Source organism: Vombatus ursinus, unplaced genomic scaffold (genome assembly GCF_900497805.2).
Source record: "Vombatus ursinus unplaced genomic scaffold, bare-nosed wombat genome assembly UNPS02014942.1, whole genome shotgun sequence".
Lineage (NCBI taxonomy): Eukaryota > Metazoa > Chordata > Mammalia > Diprotodontia > Vombatidae > Vombatus > Vombatus ursinus.
Window position 1 is genome coordinate 6,779,667 of NW_020954720.1, and position 19,995 is coordinate 6,799,661.

At 38.6% G+C, this 19,995-nt stretch overlaps 1 protein-coding gene across 6 annotated transcripts in view; it reads right to left on the reverse strand.

Annotated features, from left to right (window-relative positions):
* LMO7 (LIM domain 7) overlaps nucleotides 1-18,828 on the reverse strand; it is a 244,468-nt gene extending 225,640 nt beyond the window's left edge. For all 6 annotated transcript variants that reach the window (XM_027844564.1, XM_027844561.1, XM_027844563.1 and 3 more), the window contains exons 1-2: nucleotides 18,745-18,828; nucleotides 17,544-17,614 (exon numbers count right to left, since the gene is read on the reverse strand). In XM_027844564.1, the coding sequence (XP_027700365.1) occupies nucleotides 17,544-17,612 (69 nt within the window). In that variant the 5' untranslated portion in view covers nucleotides 17,613-17,614; nucleotides 18,745-18,828. The remainder of the gene's footprint in view (nucleotides 1-17,543; nucleotides 17,615-18,744) is intronic.
* Between the last annotated feature and the right edge of the window lie 1,167 nt (nucleotides 18,829-19,995).

The following is a 19,995-nucleotide window of genomic DNA, read 5'->3' on the forward strand; positions in this document are numbered from 1 at the left end:
AGTGGGCTCCTCTTCTGTAGAGTTCTTCTGGATAACTATCTACTGAGTATGTAATAGTAGGAATTTCAAGTAAGGGTTGAAATGGATGACCACTGATGTTTCTTCAAATTCCATGCTTTTTGCATACCCTTTGACCTAGCAATACCACTACTAGGTCTGTATCCCAAAAGAGATTTTAAAAAAAAGGAAAAGGAGATATATATACAAAAAGATTTATAGTAGTTCATTTCTGGGGGCAAAGAATTAGAAATTTAAGGAATGCCCATCAACTGGGGAATGGCTGAACAAGCTGTGATATGTGATTATGATGGAATACTATTGTACTACAAGAAATAATGAACAGGATGTTTTCAGAAAAACCTGGAAAGACTTGCAAGGACTGATGCAAAGTGAAATGTACTGGGTACAAAGTAACAGCAATATTATAAGAGGATCAGATGTGAACGACGTAGCTATTCTCAGCAATACAATGATCCAAGACAACTCTGAAGGACTTAGGATAAAAAATGCTATCCATCCCCAAAGAGAGAACTGATGGTATCTGAATAAAGATTGAAGCATACTCTTTTTTTTTACTTCCATTTTTCTTGAGGTTTTTTTTTGTTTATGTTTTCTTTTACAACATAACTATTTATGGATATGTTTTACATGACTACACATGTATAACCTATATGAAACTGCTTGCTTTCTCAATGAGGAGATGTGGGGAGAGAGGAAGGGGAAGAATTTGGAATTTAAAGTTTTAAAAATGAATGTTAAAAATTGTTTTTACATGTAACTGGGGAAAAATAAAAATAAAATACTAAAAAAAAAAAATTCCATGGTTCTATAAGACTAGGAATAGACCACTCTCTTGGAGTGTGGTATATTTATAATTATTTCTGAATTTTTAAGAAGGTATAGTTTTATATAAATGCCACTTCCACTTCTGAAGATTGTTTGAAGGCAATTAATGAGAAATAAAGCTATTTTGACTTTGAAATAAAAAAGAAAGAATTTATAGCTAGAATAAGAGGATCAGATGGTCATATATCAAGAATGAGAGTGTTTCCCTCTGAGGAAAGCTCTTTCTCAGAGGACCACCTGACAATAAACTGGTGATTAGAGTAGGTACTGGGGCTATACCCTTCTCAGGAAGTGGAGAGGGATCAGGTTCCAGATGGAATCCATGCTAACATAAACCCATATGCTAAGTGACTAAGTATCTGAGTGTTTCTTGGAAGTACAAAAATCCAAGAGATTACAATAGGAATAAGAAACCAGTTATAGGAACAGAGATTCAGATGAGGAAATCAGGGTCAGATCAGGAGGCAAGAGGAAGGGAATGTGGTAGAGCTATTTAATTCAACCAGCTCCCCACAAATTTGCCCCTTTTTCATGGCCACATGTGTTAGCCACCCTGCACAAAAATGCTAGGTCTGCTATGCCCCTCCTGAGTCATTCATATGCTCAGTACTGCTATCTTGCACTGGGGGAGATTCTCAATGGACAATTTGCTGACAAGTGTGAATAAGAAGCATACAAGAGAGAAAATCATATTGGTGGAGGGAACACCTGCTGCAATGAGATTGAAAATTCATCCAAACACAATTATTCCTTCACATCATTAGGTTAGGTGCTCATTGCCCCTGAGACATAGAAAATCCACATAAAATTTTTGGCTCTCTGTACCAGAGAAAAAGTCTGAATTATTACGGTATCAAAAGATAAAACATACTGATGTGATATAATACTATTATGCATTTCTGAGTTTCCTCAACTTTTTCTGTGTCCTGTGCTGTCATCTACAGCTTCTGCAAAACTCCCATAAAATTCCCATTGAATTTCACATGCCGACCTGCAATATATTGAAACCACGATGAGAAAAGTCACTATGTGGAAGCGATAACTGTAAGCATAGGTCACCAACTGAATCAACACACACACACACACACACACACACACACACACACACACACACACATGCACAAAGTAGCCAAAGGAGTATGCAGCCAGGCATTGTCACATTCAACACCCAAATCATTCATGAGAAGCAGCATAGCACACAGAGAAAATGCTATGTACTTTGAATCTGTAAGACCTGAGTTCAAATCCTGCCTCAGGCACTTAACAACTGTGCAACTCTAAGCAAGTCATTTGGCAAAATGGGGATAATAACATTTTAATTAACACAATAATACCTACCTCTCAGGGCTGTCATAAAGGTAAAATGAGAGTGTATTTGCAGTTTACAAAAAGTGGTTTGCAATCTTTAAAATGCTTTATGATAATTTTAATTATTATTGAAGAGACAAGCTGCAGCATTTTCTATCAACTATACTCTAATGTAAGGCATCGCAGTGACTCAAGCTAAGGTGATAAAGGCTTGGCGTCAAGGGCCTCTGGCAAAAGAAAAATTTGAAATGTTTCTACAAACAGATATAAAAAGATCTTCCAGGCACAGCATTCGGCTGATATTCTAGGAGTAATTACAGATATAGGACTGAGGTAGGAACTTCCAACCCATGAGTCATATCATTCTTTGATTGATTTTTAACTGATTTCCTGACCATTTAGTCTTGTGGATATGAAAATACAGGACTTTAAAATTCTAATAGTGATTATCTTTTTTAAAAAAAAATTTGAAGGGCATAAGGTAGAGATATCCTCAAGCAAACAGACTTTTCATTTGTTATAACAAAATTCCAGAGTTGGTACAGTACTTTAGAGATCATTTAGTCTAACTCCTTAATTTTACAGATTAGGAAACTGAGGCTCAAAGAAATGAACCTTTACAAAAATGCACCCTGCATTTTACACAAGAAATGAAAGTAGGATTTTTTTAATACCTTACTGAAAACAAGAGGATTTCAAGGGCATCTAAATTTAAATTACATTTTACAATAAATAGTAGCAAAGGTTTCCCATTTTTTTCATCTAAAGAATAAAAAAAAAATTCTAACAGCAAAGTCATATTAGCAAATGAGTCAGATTACCCCTTTTTAGATCTTTGGCAAACATTCACATTATGTTTCCACCTTCCTCAAACTATCTTCCTCTTTTCTTGCCCTCTTATCTCCCTGAAGAGGTCACTATGTGATACAATGGATAGAGCACTGAACTAGGAGTCAAGAAGACCCAAGTTCAAATGCAGCCTCAGACATTTACCTGACAACACTTGACTCTAGGTCTCACTCTCACTTGTTTGTAGGGATGTAGTATGGTATCTGATGGAGCAAAGGGCATAGCATTTTGGGCAAGTCACTTAACCTCTCTTTATCTCAGCTTCCTCAACAGTAAAATGGGGCTAATCATAGCATCTACCTCCCAAGGTTGTTGTAAGGATCAAATGAGACATTTGTAAAGTACTTAGCACATAGTAGGTATTTAATAAATGTTTGGGGCAGCTAGGTGGCACAGTGGATAAAGTGCCAGGTTTGGAGTCAGGATCTTCCTGAGTTCAAATCTGGCCTCAGACACTTACTAGCTGTATGACCCTAGGCAAGTCACTTACCTCTGTTCACCTCAGTTTCCTCATCTGTAAAATGAGTTAGAGAAAGAAATGGCAAACCACTCCAGCATCTCTGCCAAGAAAGCCCCAAGAAAATCACAAAGACGGGCACGACTAAACAACGACAGCAACATACTATTTTATTCTTGTGATTCCAAGGCACCATATTTCTGGAATTGTAAAAAAGCAATGGGGGCACCTAGGTGGCACAGTGGATAGAGTACCAGCCCTGGAGTCAGGAAGACCTGAGCTCAAATCTGGCCTCAGACAAAACACTTGATACTCACTAGCTGTGTGACCCCGGGCAAGTCACTTAACCCCATTGCCTAGGCCCCCCCCCCAAAAAAAAAGCAATGGGTGCTTCACACTTCAGGCATAGGAATATTTAAAAAGAAATGTTTTATAGGTAACCCTACATAAGATTCTACTATGCATTTAATATAGAGGAATCATAAATTTAATCATATCTGAGTAGTTTTAATTGCATAGCTTAAATTTCTCTGTGCCACCAGCTGCCAAGCAGTAGGAAATCTCTCTTTGGAGAATGTTAAGTTAAAAATACAATACTGATCCTAATTTTTAATCCTAAAAAACACAAAATACAATAAAAAGTGGGCGTTTAGGAAATGGAAACAAAATTTATTTCCAAACCAGCTAATTTCAGAAGGTAAAATGGTTGTAAGAGAATTGTACATGTCACAGATTTTCCTCCTCCCCTTTGAAAAGTTTTGCTTGTCTTGTACTTGTTACCTGATCTTAGAACACTCCTTAAGAAGCTCGAGAAATAAAAAGAGACTTTCCTTTTTATTCTCTCTGACTGCTATTTTATATACTGACAGTTGGCACTTGAGAACAGTGGAAAAACTGAAAATCTAGGGGAAAATAGATGTGCAGAATGCACCTGCCCTACTTTCAAAGCCGTGTTTTTACCACCTGCAATTAGAAATCAGGTAGAATTAGGGGAGATGAAGGGTATATAAAAGTTAAATGTATTTGGCATCTTGAAATGCAATCTAGAAATCACAGATATTTAGAAACAAATATTTTGCTTATGACTAAATGAAATGGTGCCTGCAATTACTTTGAACTTAGCTTTGATGATAGTTATTTTCCCAAAACTCAACATCTACAGATAGGGTTGCCACAATCAAAACTAAAAGTAAACAAAAAACAAACAAATAAAACTCACGATGCAGCAGTAAAAGTTTCCCAACTCCTCTGCCCCAAGCTTCTGTTATACAATACCAGCCAAACCAGTCAAAATCTTGCTAATAATCAGCAGCTCCATCTATCTAGAGAGCTGTAAAAATATGGACATGAATAAGACTCAGTTACCTAGTCACAGAAAGAAGGACTCACCTACAACCCAAGTGTATTTAAAAATACTGCATAAATAGGCAGTCATAACAGTTTGAAGGATCCAGATGGCTACCCAAGTCCCATAGAGAAAATCATGAAAAATTCCCTGTGGCTCCAGAAATGAAATCAACAGCTTCCAGGTCTGAGTCTTATCTATGCCAGTTCTTATTTGTTTATTGGGGAGCAACTCACCTGCGGTACATTCCTTCACTCTTTCACCAAGGTCTCAGTTGTTGAGATGATGTTATGATACTGAAATAACCAATTCAAGGGGTAATTCTTCTCCAAAACATTTTAGGTTTGCAAAACATTTTGCCATCACTAATTATTATTTCAATTTCCTAAACAAGCAGACAATTGCCTTAAAACTCAGCACAACCGCTGAATTTGAATGATTCTGATTGGCTCCTTTAAAAGAAGCCAGACTCTCATATGGAATCTGTTAAGAAAACTAGATTCAGTTGCTTACACAAAAGGATTACAGTAAAGCATAGTGGCAGTCAAAGACATTCTTTTACCATGGCTAGAGCCGAATTTCAAAAATATCGGCTATTTGGCAAGCTAAATCTTAGTAATACCCCTGGAGCTTCCAAGCATTTTTCAAGCCTAACATTGCTCGCAAATTGGCTTAAATATTCAGCTATGTAGACTTTATCCTTAAGCATTGGAGTATTACTCAGATCTAACAACCTCTAAAAACCACTCACTGTCTTCACCTAGACAAAAGGTTTTCTCTTCAAAACTGTTCATTATTTTTAGTAAGACATTATAAATGCATTTCCTGAAAAAAAAAAGAGATTTTATGAGTTTCTCCTCCATGCTGAGTGAATAAAAGGGCAAATTTATTCAGAGTACTTCAACAAGATGACAAATAATTTAAGGGGTACAGAGAAGAAGAACACTAGCAGACAATAACTGTTCCCCATATCAACACAATAACATAGGGAACATTAGAATATTAATTTAAAGGAAATTAGAAAAACTCAAATTTTATTTATGCATATTAATAGACTTAAGTACAACTGGTCTGTGATTTACAGTTGCAGCAGTCTGTATCAAAATTCAATGTTAGAGACCCCACTGCTCATAAAAAGCTATTCACATATATGGGGTATCTAAATTAATATTTATGCCTCCAGTTTGTAGTATTTGAAAGGACTCTGACTCTGAAGTGAAAATGGAAGGAACTTAAAGGGCAAATTACCCCCTCCATCACAAAATTCATACCAGAATAAAGCTATAGTGCATACTAGATTTGAATTTCATATGTTTCAGATGAAAAAAGAGATTGGATTCAATACCCCAATATCTTGCAGACTAAGTCAGACCAAGAAGGATGGCACATTCTCAGGGATGCTTTTTTAGTTAAGGACTGGACGATGTCTGAGGTCCAGTGAAATTCTGTGACTCTTCAGGTGGGGAAAACCTACTAAAGGGAGAAGCGGGTATGCAGAGATCCCTCTGGCTAACAGCAAGAGAAACTCACAACGTGAACACATCATTGGCTTTTCGGTGTGCAAAATTTAACCTTTATATACATCTGTTTTGATAGGTATCATCTGAGAACTTGCAATCCGTGCACACTTAGCACTAATTTAGTAAATCAGTGTTGTTGTTTTTTAGTTCTTCTTATCTGGCAAACATCAAGTATCAGAAAAGTGTCTGAAAGACAGAGAAGAGTGAGTACAAGAAGAAAGACATATATCTTGTACAGTAGTAACTTTCAACAACGTAGCAAAGGATTTCTCTCCAGTGCAATAGTGTAAAGCTCATATTTTAAACACATTTATAGCAAGGAACTGATAGCAAAGCCATGCTAAAATAAATAAAATTATCCCCAAGGGGAAAGAAATGACAGGAGTACAGTTTAGGAACTGAATTCATCATGTTGAAGCATTTGTTCATTCCTAAGATCTTAAACAGAAATCTCAGCTGTCCAACAGAAATGATGAAAGGGCTGGGTTGCAATTCACAATTTTCCAATAAGCCAAACTACTTTCAAATACTAAAGCATACTCTTAAACATCAAATGGATCATGACCATGCATTTATATCTGAAAAGCAAGTAGGCAGACAATAAATAGACTTTCCATTCTTTTGTAATTTCAATTATATTAATAAATGTTTTAATGAACCTACGATTTTATCAACATGGCTATTCCTTCAACTAATACAGACCACAACTTCTCATGCTTTGTCATTCACAACTCTTACCCATGCTATCCCACAAATCCTCCACAGAGGATCTACCCAATTGGACAAAGGCCTTCCTCTTATTCTTTTAGTAATACAGAGATAAAACTAGACCCTGTCTATCTATTCTTTTTCATTCTCACCATATGATAAGCCCAATTTCTTCCAGGTCCTCCTGACTCCAAGGCTGATGCCATTAACCACTGCTTCATCTACTCTCACCTAGTCCCACCCAGTTCCACCACTTCTTATTCACAGATGGTCTTAACATGCTGCACTATTCATCTTTTCATTACCCTTGGGATTGTCGTGTTAGTCCTTCTGAGATTAGTGTTCTATGATGAGCAACCAAAGAGTGTCACCTGAACATTGCCGTTGTTAAATATGAGCTCTTGCTCCAGAAGAGGGAGCGGAATTACTGAAACAACTGCACAATTTCCCAGATCCTTTGCTATGTCCTCCTCAATTCTAAAACCAAAGTCATTATCCATGTCTAAGATGCACTAAGATGGACTAATTCAATGAGCTGCTTATTTGATTCTATAACAACAGAATTGGCCATTGGAAGTCCAGACCTTAAAGCATATGTGGTATGCTCTCGCTGATGCCAGCCCGTGTGTGGGCCTGCTTCTTGAAATGTGCAATGTAGGGCCCTGCCCGTTACTTCAGAGCACGTACAGCTATTCTGTGTCTGTTTTCTGTTAGCTTAGTGTGTGGTCACAGAAAGCCTTTTAATTGGCTACTGAGTCAGAATTGAGAGTGGCTACAAATGGCTGCAGTGGAGGAATTCAATTGCTTTCTTTTCCTGGTTAGTTTTCAAGGGAAGAGGAAGAAGAAACATTATAAAACCCACTGGTTTGCCATGTGGCTTTGGACATATGGCACATTTGTTCCTCCTGCCTATGCTGTGTTTATTCTTCCCCAATTCTAGGTATATGAATATCAAAGACCGAACACAGCCATAGCCACAACAGCCAAGCCAGCCCTGAAGAATAACCTGCTTGACCCAGCCAAGCAGTGGACCAAGCCAACAGCCAAGATACCACATCCTGCATGTAAGAGAGAGACTCATTCATTAGGCAGGCCACACTCAGAAGTGAATTTGATGGAGAAATGCTTTGTAGTTACTCCTTGAAATTTAAGTCCACTCTCCCCAAGGACCAGGGTGTAGAAGAAAGTATATATGTTGGTTCAGAAGAAACGTTTCATAGCATCTGCTTAAGTTTGAATTCAATCTACTCAAAGATCAAGATATAGAGAGGAGAGTGTGCCCCAGAGGGTGCGTTTATACTCCTTCTTTACAATATTTTCTCAGTGAATATGTCTTTGTAAAGGTTGATTGGTTAATTAGCTATGAGTGAGGAGACAGCACTGTTTAAAAGGATATTGCAGCACTAATCCCATTAGTTAGATGAAATGGAGAAGGTGGTAACTGTCCAAATGTTATTGGGGGAACACAATGGAGGGAATATAAGAGTGACAATTCTAGAGAGATACTCTCAAACTCCTCAGGGTTACCCCTAGAATTCTGATGGGGTAGCCATACTCTGAGAACCCAATCTAGTGCAAACTGGATTGGGAGAGTAAGTCCCAGAGCCTATATATGCTGCAGTTGCAGGTCATAAAATAAGAAACGTTTTTTTCTATCCATTTGATTTTTCCAGTATAAAGTACATATGCAAATAGCATAGGTCAGCTTCACAGATGTGGTTCAATGCAACTAACACATGCTAATCCGCAAATAGGAGCATTTGGAGAATCACATAAGCAAAAAGAAGAACCTTTAATGGTTCAGAATTTGCACAGGATCTCTTCCATGACCCAGACAACTACCTTAGGGTAACATATCTCCCTACTTTACAATTATAGATCCAGAGTCACATGATCACTTAACAATGCTTAGCAGATTGAACAAAGTTATTGCTTGTAGTGAAATGCAATGTTGTTTTTGCTGTTCAGTTGTTTTCAGTCACTTTTGACTCTTTGGGGTTTTCATGACAAAGATACTGGAGTAGTTTGCAATTTCCTTCTCCAGTTCATTTTACAGATGAGGAAACTGAGCCCACCAGGGTTAAGTGACTTGCCCATGGTCACGTAGCGAGTAAGTGTCTGAAACCAGATTCGACCTCAGGGAGATGAGTTCCTGATTCCAGACCTGAGTCTCTAAACACACCACCTAGCTGCCCAGTCAAATGCAATAGTGTACACAAAATACTTTGTGAACTCTGATGAACTACCGAAATATCAGTTATTATGATCATATTATTAATCATATCAGTCATGGATAGTCCCATTTCCACCAACACCTCTGGCTTCCATCTTTTCCTATGTTGTCCCCAACCCACTCCTTTTCTGCAATCCAAATTGTCCTCATTAATGGCCTCTTTACCTGAACTCAATCTACTCACTTGCTTTAATACTTAGTCCTATTCTGCCTTGCTATTACATAAGTCTTTCATGTTCAAGGTTAGTACTATTAAAAACTGTGAAGGAGATGCCTATGTTTCCAGCAACCCTCCTGATAAAAAATAATCCCTCTTACCATCTCCACTCCATAATCTATCACTTCCCCTCCTCCTTTGTACTCCTACTCTTTCAAAAACAAATAAATTAGTTCCCTGATGGGGAATCAAGGCTCACTTTCAAGACACTAATATTAACAATTGACCCTTGAATTCAAGCAAGTGTGATGACTCTCCTAGATTCTACATCTCCCATCCCCTGTGAAAGGAATTCTCACATTAGGTGAACAGGCAAGGTAGGAATTTTCAAATCAAGCCCCAACCCTAGAAATCATACAATATAAGCAACTGCCTACTCCAAGTAAACCTTGTTCATGTGTGTTTAACTTGTTTTCTCATCTATATTTGTCAATTTTTAGAAATAGTCATGTCTTTCCTTCCTTCTGCATCCTTACCCAGGCTTAGCACATTACTATACACAAAGCAGGTATTCAATAAAAGCCTGACCTTTCATCTGTATTCCACTTAAAATGTGTTAAGTACTTTCATACTCTTATCTTACTTGACAAAAAAACCCTGCAAGGTGTTCAGGGTACTTAGTATTGCCCCCATTTGACAGATGAAGAAATAGGAGCTTAAAGAGTCTGAATAACTTGCCCAGAAGCACACAGTAATGAACAGAACTTCAACTAAGATCTCCTAACTCCAAAGTCAGTGCTTTTTCTACTGCAGAGAACTACCTATTAATAAATTCCTTCTCTATTATTAATGGCACAAAATTAACCTTCAAAGGGTAACTCAGATTTACACATTAACCAAGAAAACTAGAGCTTGACCTGAACAGGTTTAGGGTCAGGTTATTATATAAGCATTTTTTTAAAGTCAAGCCTTTATCAAAAAAGGAAGGACTTGAATATGTACCCTTCAGTATATAACACAATCTATTGATACAAATTGACCTATAAACTTGGCCATCCAAGATTTAGAGAACTTTCCTCTATTAAATATTTGGCACACAGGAAAGCTCTTTCCTAACCTAACTGAATATGAGTATTTTTTTAAATTGTCACTGATTGACTAATTAGTTATATGAAATAGCTCACATTTTACATAGCACTTTAAGGTTTGCAAAGCATTTTACATATATCATCTCATTAGAGCTTCTCAATAACCTGTGATGCTAGTATCATCTCTATTTTACAGATGAAGAAACTGAGGTGTAGAGATTTTAGATGACTTGCCCAGGGTCATACACCTAACAAGGGATTTAAACCCAGGCCTTCCTGATTACAAGTGCAATGCTCTATCTGCCACCCTACATTCAACTGTTATCTCTGTGCTTAGGTGAAAAACTTTAGCCATTAAAGATGTTATATGCATCCAGAGACTGATAAATAGTAGTATGTATAGAATAATTTTATATATATATATACTTATTTGTGTGTAGCCATCTCTGGGGGGAGGGGGAAGGAGGGAGGGCAGGGGAAAAAAGAAAAAAGAAATTCACATGATAACTTTGTTATATATTTAAAAGGAATAGCAAGTTGTACATAATAGATGTGCAGTTTCATGTGCAATCATCTTTTTTTATTATACTATGTTATGGAAATGCTTGTTTTATTCCATAAATTAAAGCAAATTTTTAAAAGTTTCCAATAACTTCCTTAGACAGAGAGAATGGATTTTTATGGCAGAATGAAAGATTTGAAAACTAGTATTAAAAAAAACAAATTATAGAATCTCAATTCACAATGAGGGTCAATATTTTTCACTTTGAGTATTATCAAGTCAAGGATATAGAAAGATGGTTCAGATCTTGCCTAAGAGTATCAAGAACAGATTTCTATCTATGCTACAAGGGCAAAAGGCTTTCAATTTATTTCTTTCAAGGCTTAAGAGGTTAGAAATTCCTCCGTCAAGCACATAAATAAAAGTGACTAAAACAAAAAGAACTGGAAACCATAACTTGCAAAGCTTTTTAAGATGCCTAAATCAATGATCTTGTTGGATACTAACAACCCTGTAAGGTAAGTAGTAGAACTATTATTATCCTTATTTTACAGATAAACTAAAAGTTAAAAAAAAAGTATAGCAACTTATGCAAGGATATAGTAAAAGGCAATGCCATAACTCTAAACCACATTGGCTGGCTCCAAATCCATTGCTCTTTCCACCAAAGTGACTCTAATTGTCAGTCTATACAAATTTCATATCATTACCAAGGAGTTCATACCATGGGAGATCACTGAATCTAACATCCTAAATTCAATTGTTCATTGTAGGGGTTGGGGAGGGAAGGAATGAAAGAGAAGACTTTCACCTTGTGAAGGAAAAAATATTGTTTCATACATCAAATATTACTTTCTCTTCCTCCAGAACAAATTTTTAAAAGTCACTTGTAACATTCATCATTTTTCATCATTCTGAAATGTTCTCTTGAGTAATAAATGTTTCCCTGAGCACTAAACATTTCATTTAGTGATTTTTTTTGTTTTTTTTAAATGTTGTATCATTGTATCATTACGTACCATTTAACCACTACCAAATGGTAAGTCATAATCATAAAATTAAAAAGAACCTCAGAGCTCATCTAATTCAATCCTTACCCAATACTTGAATCCAAGTCCTGTCTAGGCCCAGATTGCCAAAGTATATCCAATTAACCCCTCTGAGTTGCAATTTCCTCGTCTATAAAATGCAAATTCTAGATTTAGAACTGTCAAGGAACTTATAATTCAGCTTTAGTAGAACTAAATATGAACCTAAAGTCCAACCTCATTTTGTAGTTGAGGAAACTGAGGCCCAGAGAAGGGAAGTAACTTGTCCAAGGTCTTACAGGTACTAAGTGGCAGAGTCAGGAATGGACCTACTTCACAGAGCTGTCTCGAGAAGAGCACCATAAAAACACCAAGTGATTTTTTTTAAAGGTTCTACAATGCTAAAATAAAGTTTATAGTTGGCATTTTCCAAACCAGCACTATTGTCTAGAGCTCAGATGCATCTTCCTAAGGAAAAAAAATCAAGGTTAAGAAGTAAAAATATTGGAACCTCATGACAAGAACTACAGAAAATTTGAAAGAGATAAAAACCAGAATTAGGGCAGAGGAAAGCACACTAGTACTCAACACAGAGAAGAGAAGAAAAGTAAATTCCTAGACTGTTCTTAATTCTATCTACCCTCAAACAAGGAGCTTAGTTTTGGAGAATGTGAAGAAAAAAAACACTCCATATCAAAGGTCCTTAACCTTTTTTGTATTATGGACTCCTTTGGGAATTTGGTAAAGCCTATGGACCCTTTTTGAGAATGTCTTTAAGTACGCAAATACATAGTATTTGTAATTAAATGAATAAATACATAGTATCACAGAGGAAACCAATAATATTGAAGTAGTTACCAAAATATTTTAAAGGTACAAGGTTCACAAGTGTTGCACATTGCACATATTTTCAGACATTTTTATATGCATTAATGAGTTATGCTGATTTTTTTTTCCTCTTCTTTTGCTTGTCTATAAAAAATGCTATTTGTTACATGGGATGATTCTTTGGGAGAGGGTGGAAGTAGGAAAATGGGGAAAACTATGGTAATGCACAAAAAAAAGATTTTAAAAATCACTTAAAAAATAGAAATTAAATTAAAAAATAACTTCTAACAATCCCTGATCTTAGCGGTCATAGCCCTATGCTAGATCTAATAACATATATACATAGAGAGACAGACAAATAGACAGATCTGACACAACTAAATACCACCTGGGATATAGGGAGTCAATTTTATAATTCATTGATCCCAACTGCTAGTACACATCCTCCAACGCTGCCTTGTATTTCATTAGTTTTTACATGTTTGTATTTATTCACTTTATATTTATGCTGCATCTGTTTTTACAAGTATTTGTTGTCTCTTCGCCATTAGAATATAAGCTTCTTGGGGGTAGGGATGGTTTCATTTTTTGTATTTGTATCCCCAGCACTTCACACAGCAGACAGTCACGTAGTCCCTTGGATTGAATGATTCATGCTTGGAGAAAATTTAATGCTTCAAAGACAGAGTTATAAGTCACAAGCCAAAACCTAGTACAATCTTATAAAAAGACGACAGGAGAACAGAGTCAACAGGCCTCACTATAGGACCTGTTTTTTTTACTGATGGTGTTTAGGAAAGGAGGTCATGCTAGAGTCAGCAAAGTTAGGGGCCAAAAATGGTGATGGAAAAAATTAAAACCCAAGAGATAGAAAAGAGAGGTAATAAGGAAATTGTCTGATACAATAAGCTAGTTTCACAATTCCCATCCCCCCTCCAATATTCTTCCCCACCTGAATGGCATCACGTAGCTTTACATACATATAAAATTTATGGAATAAATCAAGCATTTACAAAATATAGTATGATTTTAAAAAAGATGATTGCACGTGAAACTGCAAATCTGTTATGTACAACTTGCTATTTCTTTTAAATATATAATACAGTTATCATGTAAATTTCTTTTTTCTCTCCCCTCCCCCATGGCTACCATTAGACACAAATAGGTGTGTATATAATTATTCTATACATACTTCTATTTATCAGTCCTTTTTCTGGATGTAGATAGCTTACTAATTAATCACTATTTTCCCCCTTAAATCATAGCATGTATTTGGCACAACAAACTCAGTTTTTCAAGTCCAATGGTTTTTTATTTGTTCATTGAAGACTCAGAGTTTTTAATGCTCACAAAACACAAACCTGAGAGACAGAGATTTAAAAAAAAAAAAACATAGGTATATAGAATAAAAATAAGGGTGAGGAGAGAACCAGAATTCAAGAGTGCAAATTATTTTCAAATACCTCATCTTTTACTCCATGACCTTGTTCAAATCCAGCTTCTCCAGGACATTTCTGTTCGTTCTAACCAGTTACAATACAATTGGTTTTTATTTAAAGTTGTTTAGTCATAAACTAGCTCTACTACATTTTTAATACTTCAAGCTACATTTCAAACCATAACTGTTTTCAGATTTTGAAAAATATGATATAATCTGCCTACCTTCATTACAGAGGTAAGGGACTATGTGTGCGGAATATTGTCTATACCATTAGAAGTGGTTCATGTGTTTGTAGTTTTGATGAACTGCTGTCCATTGCTCTACCACCACCCCTCTCCATCTTTTAAAAATTTTCATTATAAAGGATGGCTCATTGGGTAGGCGAGGGGGAAGGTATGAAATGTGATATAAAAACAAAAGGCATTAATAAAAAATATCTAAGATAGCTCCTACTGGGACTTGAGCCACCAAATCAAACCAGCCACAAACTTGTGCATTCTGAAGTCTTGATATTAATAGCATTTAACCTCACACTCTATTTTATATGTCTGCTTCCTCCTCCACCCTCCAAAAAAAGGGGAAAAAAAATATGGTTCCACTAAGGGAGTCACAAGTATATAAGATCAGAATGAGAAAGAAAAAAAAATTAAACAGCTAGTGCTAAGAGTCAATGGTATTCTTAGTACCTTCAAGGTCACTAGAAGCAATTATATTTGAATATTCAAAACCACAGGAAAAAGTAGAGCAGAAGGTGGCAAAATTAAAGCCTCTCTTTTGTGTTGCTAATTTGCCAGGGGAGGGGGGGGAGTGAAAGGGGGCAAATGCCTCAACAAGTGTAACACAGAATTAAAAAATAATATTTCCTTTTTTCATCTACATCAGAAAGTCAAGAAAATGTGAAAGCCAAAAAAGGTTTTATCTTTATGGCTTATTATTTATAAGGTTCCAGTTTAGTTAGAAAGGAGTTGATACAATGCAAAGAATCCAAGCTATTCTTCCATATCCATTGTCCTTTTTTTTAAGAGAATAAAAAAGATAGTAAAATTTGCCTTAAATTTTTCTTAACATGATAGCCACAAAGATAAGGTTATAAATTTAAGGTTGAAAATTTGAACAGTGAATATATTCTATTATTTTCAATACATATAATTCATAGAATTAAAAATATTCCCACAAACTAATACTTCTCCCTGATACCAGCTGGTATTTTAAAAGGATAATTTATTTTTAATTATATTGGCTAGTTATATTAAATTGATACAGCCTTCAAAAAAAATGAGAGTTTTCTGGTTAGACTCTAGTATAGTAATTTTCCCAAAAATTATAATCTTACATTAAAAAAAGTCTTTATTGGAAATTTCAAGATTATTGAAGATCTTTAACTTGGAGGAGGAGAGGAGAAGCTTGCACATTTAACATAATCATACAACATTCCTTCATCGAGATTATTTCATGGAAGATCCTAAAATGTAGTTTTTATTAAGTTCATGGGAAAGTTGCAATACTCACCGAACTTTTAGTTCAAAGAAAGCAGAACACACACACACACACACACACACACACACACACACACACACACAGGAAGTCAAGCATATTTATAATTATTCTGAAGAAAAGAGAAGCACAAACTCCCACATACTAACACCATAAAGACTCTAGAAACTGTAAAATGTCCAATATAAACAACAGCAAAAAATATCCATTCTTTCTGATCTCCAACACCCTCCCTACACATACACACACACACTTACTTCCTTTTCTAAGATATCCAAGACAATGTCTCAGAAAAATATGACACATAGAAAAATTACTTTTGTAGTACATACTTAAAAACACAGACAAACAGAGAAAAGTAATTTTCTTTTAAGCAAATGGGAGACAGAGGTACTTTATTCTTATTTCAATTCAAGAGCATTTATATTATTGTCTTACCCTAGTCAAGCCTTCCACATGCTTCTTAAAAAAAAATGGGAAAAAATTCACCTTCAGGCTAAGGGATAAAAATGTCTGTCCAAAAGGTTGCTTAGTAAATAAACCTGTGAGGAAAAAGAAATTAATCTAATGCTTGTTTATTTGCTTGCTAAAACTTACAACTTTTTTTTAAACTGCAGTTTATGTGGCACAGACTTCAAAAATTCATTCCAAAGAAAACTACCTTTCATTAGCAAGGCATAAAAATTAGTTTCAAATCCCAAGAGTACCACTGTATAAGACAGTGTTCCAATAAGCCATTTTTGTGATTTTATATATATATATATATATATAATATGCATGTATGTGTGTATACTATTTCATGATACAGTCTAGCACTCACTGAGAAAACTTTTTCCCCATCAGTGTTCTTTATTCACAAGCCGCCAAGAATCATCCTGAAAACTTATTTAGGGACAGTCTCAACCCAAAGTGTAAAAGTAAAGGCACAAAGAGGAAAATTTCAAGGAGCTCACATTTCCTTAAAAAAGGGAAATTAGGGAATGGAAGACTACAAGAAGATGGTGTCTCTAAGGCACAGGGAAAACAGAGAACTCCTATGCTGTACTAGAAGTCCAGGAATATGGTAGTAGTCTTCATCAATGGGAATTAAAACTCCCCTAGAGATCCTCTCCTAAATCTCATCAGCAAGCTTACTGCCTTAGTATTTACTCATCCATTCTCTGTCCCTTCTTCAACTCCCTTTCCCATTTCTATCCCACGCCCCACTCCCTTCCACCCAGACACATAGACATACACAAACCTGATTCGCTTGGTGTTCACAGCATCTTAGTCATATATGAACAAAAGGAATGTAACTTTTCCCATTTCCTCCCTTTCGGTTTAGTGCAGAGATTCCAACAGACCATTACATCCTCTGGATTGTGCCCCCAGATAGGATCTAGAGAGACAACTGATCCTGGTACAGCCCGCATGGATCTGGACACCTGATACAGTGATGGACAAACTACCACCTATTTCACTCTGCACCTTAAGAATAATTTAAAGAATAGAAAGAAAGACTTGCAGGGGAAGAAGGGACTAAAACAGAGTATTGAACTGTTAAAAGTTCTACCCGCTGACTACCCACTTCTAAACCGAGTGTCTCCCACCATCTAGCAAAGATGAAGAGAGGGAAGGGTTGTTAAGAATAACGTGGTCTCGATTTGGCAGTTTGGGTTTTTAAACGCCACCCTTGAGCCCTCTATAAAGCCACCAAATCATGGGGGGGGGAGTAAAAAGAGCGGGGGAAATGCACTCACCTCCACCCATCTCTGAGCTTCAGCGAATGCTACATCGCAGTTGGACTCCGCATCCTCTCTCCCTTCCATGACTAGAGGAAGAGGGGAGGGAAAAAAGAAAGAGAAAGAAATGGGTGGGTGGGCGAGGAGGGGCGGGATTGAGGGGGGGGGTCAGCAAAATTAAAAAGGCTTCTCCGGGGCTGGGACTGGGGACCAAGAGGCAGCGCCGGTTGTCACTCCGCCCTGCCTTTTAATGCTCCCGGTCCCCTGTTCCCTTTGTTGCTCTCTGGAGTTTGTTAATGCCCCGAAACCACAAGAATTTGAAGAAGCTGCTTTCTATAAAGCCCTGAAAACGAACCAGGGTCCGCAGGGACCAGGGCAGTCAAAGAGGAGGAGAAAGATGGGACGGGGGAGGGGGGCCCTACGGGGGAGGAGGAAGGGGAGAAGGGGGAGGAGAGAGACAGAGGGGTTGTAAACAGCCCCGAGAACTGTTTGAACTTCAAAAGCAGCTCCCCTCCTCTGCGCTCCCGTTCCCTCCCCCGGAATCACCGCAGTTTCCCTGGCCGAGGCGGGGTGGCTGGGGCGTCTCTCGCCCCGTCGCAGCTGCTTTCAAGCCCGGGGCCATGTGGAGCAGCCGCTTCCGCCCGCCCGCCGCCTCCTCCTCGAGTTGTTCCCTGGGCAGTTGGCCGTGCCAACCCTTGTGGTTTAGACTGTCTGAGCCATGGGATGCCAAATCCCCGTCGGAGGGCAAGCCCGGGGTGGAAGCGCAGCCCGCCACACCGGGGAGCCTGAGCCTTGGCAGCGCAGGGAAAGGCGATGCTCGGGGGAGCCGGAGAAAGAGCCCTAGGAGCTCAACTCAGCCCTCCCTGCCCTGCCCTGTCCTGTCCTGTCCCATCCTGCCCCGTCCAGTCCCGTCCCCTCCCTCCCGGGTTCTCTTTTCCCTATCCCTCCCCGAGCAGAGCTTCATTCCCTTCCCGGATTCCCTGGAAACGGAGCCTTCTGAGCTCACGGCTGCAGGGCCAGTGCCTGACATACCAGGAATAGCTCAACACAATTGCATCCTTCCCAGCCAAGAAACTTCCCCCTCTTGGGTGCCCTGGCCGCGGAAACGCAGCCGCCCAGCTGAGGCCAGCCCAGCCAGGAGCCGTTCCAGGACTCGGGGCTAGGATCCGCTCGCCTGGCCCCCCTCCACTAGCTGGGCTCCCGAGCTAGCCCCTTTTACCTGTGACCTGGGATCCTGCACTCCAGCCTTGGGCTACTCTTCCCGGCACCCTCTCCGAGCCGCCTGGAAGCTGGGAGAGGAGCTCCTCGCCCTCCCACCAGGTGCTCTACCCCCGCCCCGCCCCCAACCCCAGTCCCAGTCCCAGTCCCAGCCCCAGCCTCAGCCCCAACCCTCTCTCCTCCCCCCGAGACTCCCTTTCTACTAGGGGACTCCTGGCGGCAGGTGAAGGTAGCGTTCTTCAGGATTGGAACCCAAACTACCCCCCTCACCAAAACACCCCTCCTCCTCCCCTTCTCGTTCCTCTCCCTCCTTTCTCTTTCACCTTTCCTACAGGTGGGCGAGGATCACCTGCAGCTCGCACCCACAGCCCACTCACTTTCTGTGCAATCAAATAACTTTACGCTGAGAAGCAAGAGAAAGAAACCTACTCTTTTCGCTTTCCCCCTCCCCTCCAGTGTGCTGTTTCCCCAAGGCAATGAGGAAGGTCTTTAAGGTCAGCTCCGGCTAGGATTGATGGAAACTGGCCAGGTGGAGAGAGAGGCCGGTCTCTCTTGTTTACCTGCGCGTCACTGGTCATCTCCGTTTGTTGTAGGGGGAAGAATTTGCATCCTGTGAGTCCTGTTCCAAACGGAGCTATGGAGATAGCTGTTTGAGGAACAGCATGAATCTTTTGTCAAGACTGCCAGAGACACCTTGGAATTCCTTCAGTGAATACCCTTCCTGCCTCTTCAAGCCACTTGCTTCAAGATCTTCCCTTTCTATGACTTAACCTCTGGAAGAAGACTGGCCAATGCCTGCTCACCTGTAAAGGAGGCAGGCCCTTAGTTCCCTCTATAAAAAAAGAATCACCACCACCACCCTATGCGATTAGGCATTTAGGTTACTTGAAATTGAGTTCTAGACAGTAATGTTCTTTGGCCCTCCTTAATCCTATCCAATATGCCTATTTCATACCTTTAGCTCACACCTAGAGTAAAATTATTCGGGCTAAAATTCAGGTATGTCATGAGACCAGCCTTCTGCCAAGTACATCTGCTCATAACAGTCTCCACAAAGGGAAGAATGAAAGAAATCCTTCATCAGGGATCTACTCAATGTACTAGAGGTCTTCCTCTAGGTCTTTTAATATTTCTTGAATATCAGCGAAGCAATCAGTCTATACACTCACTCTTTCCCCTGTCCTTGGCCACAAGAACAATCTTCCCATCTGTTACAGTCGTACATGTTCTCAAGGATGTTCATGCCATTTGC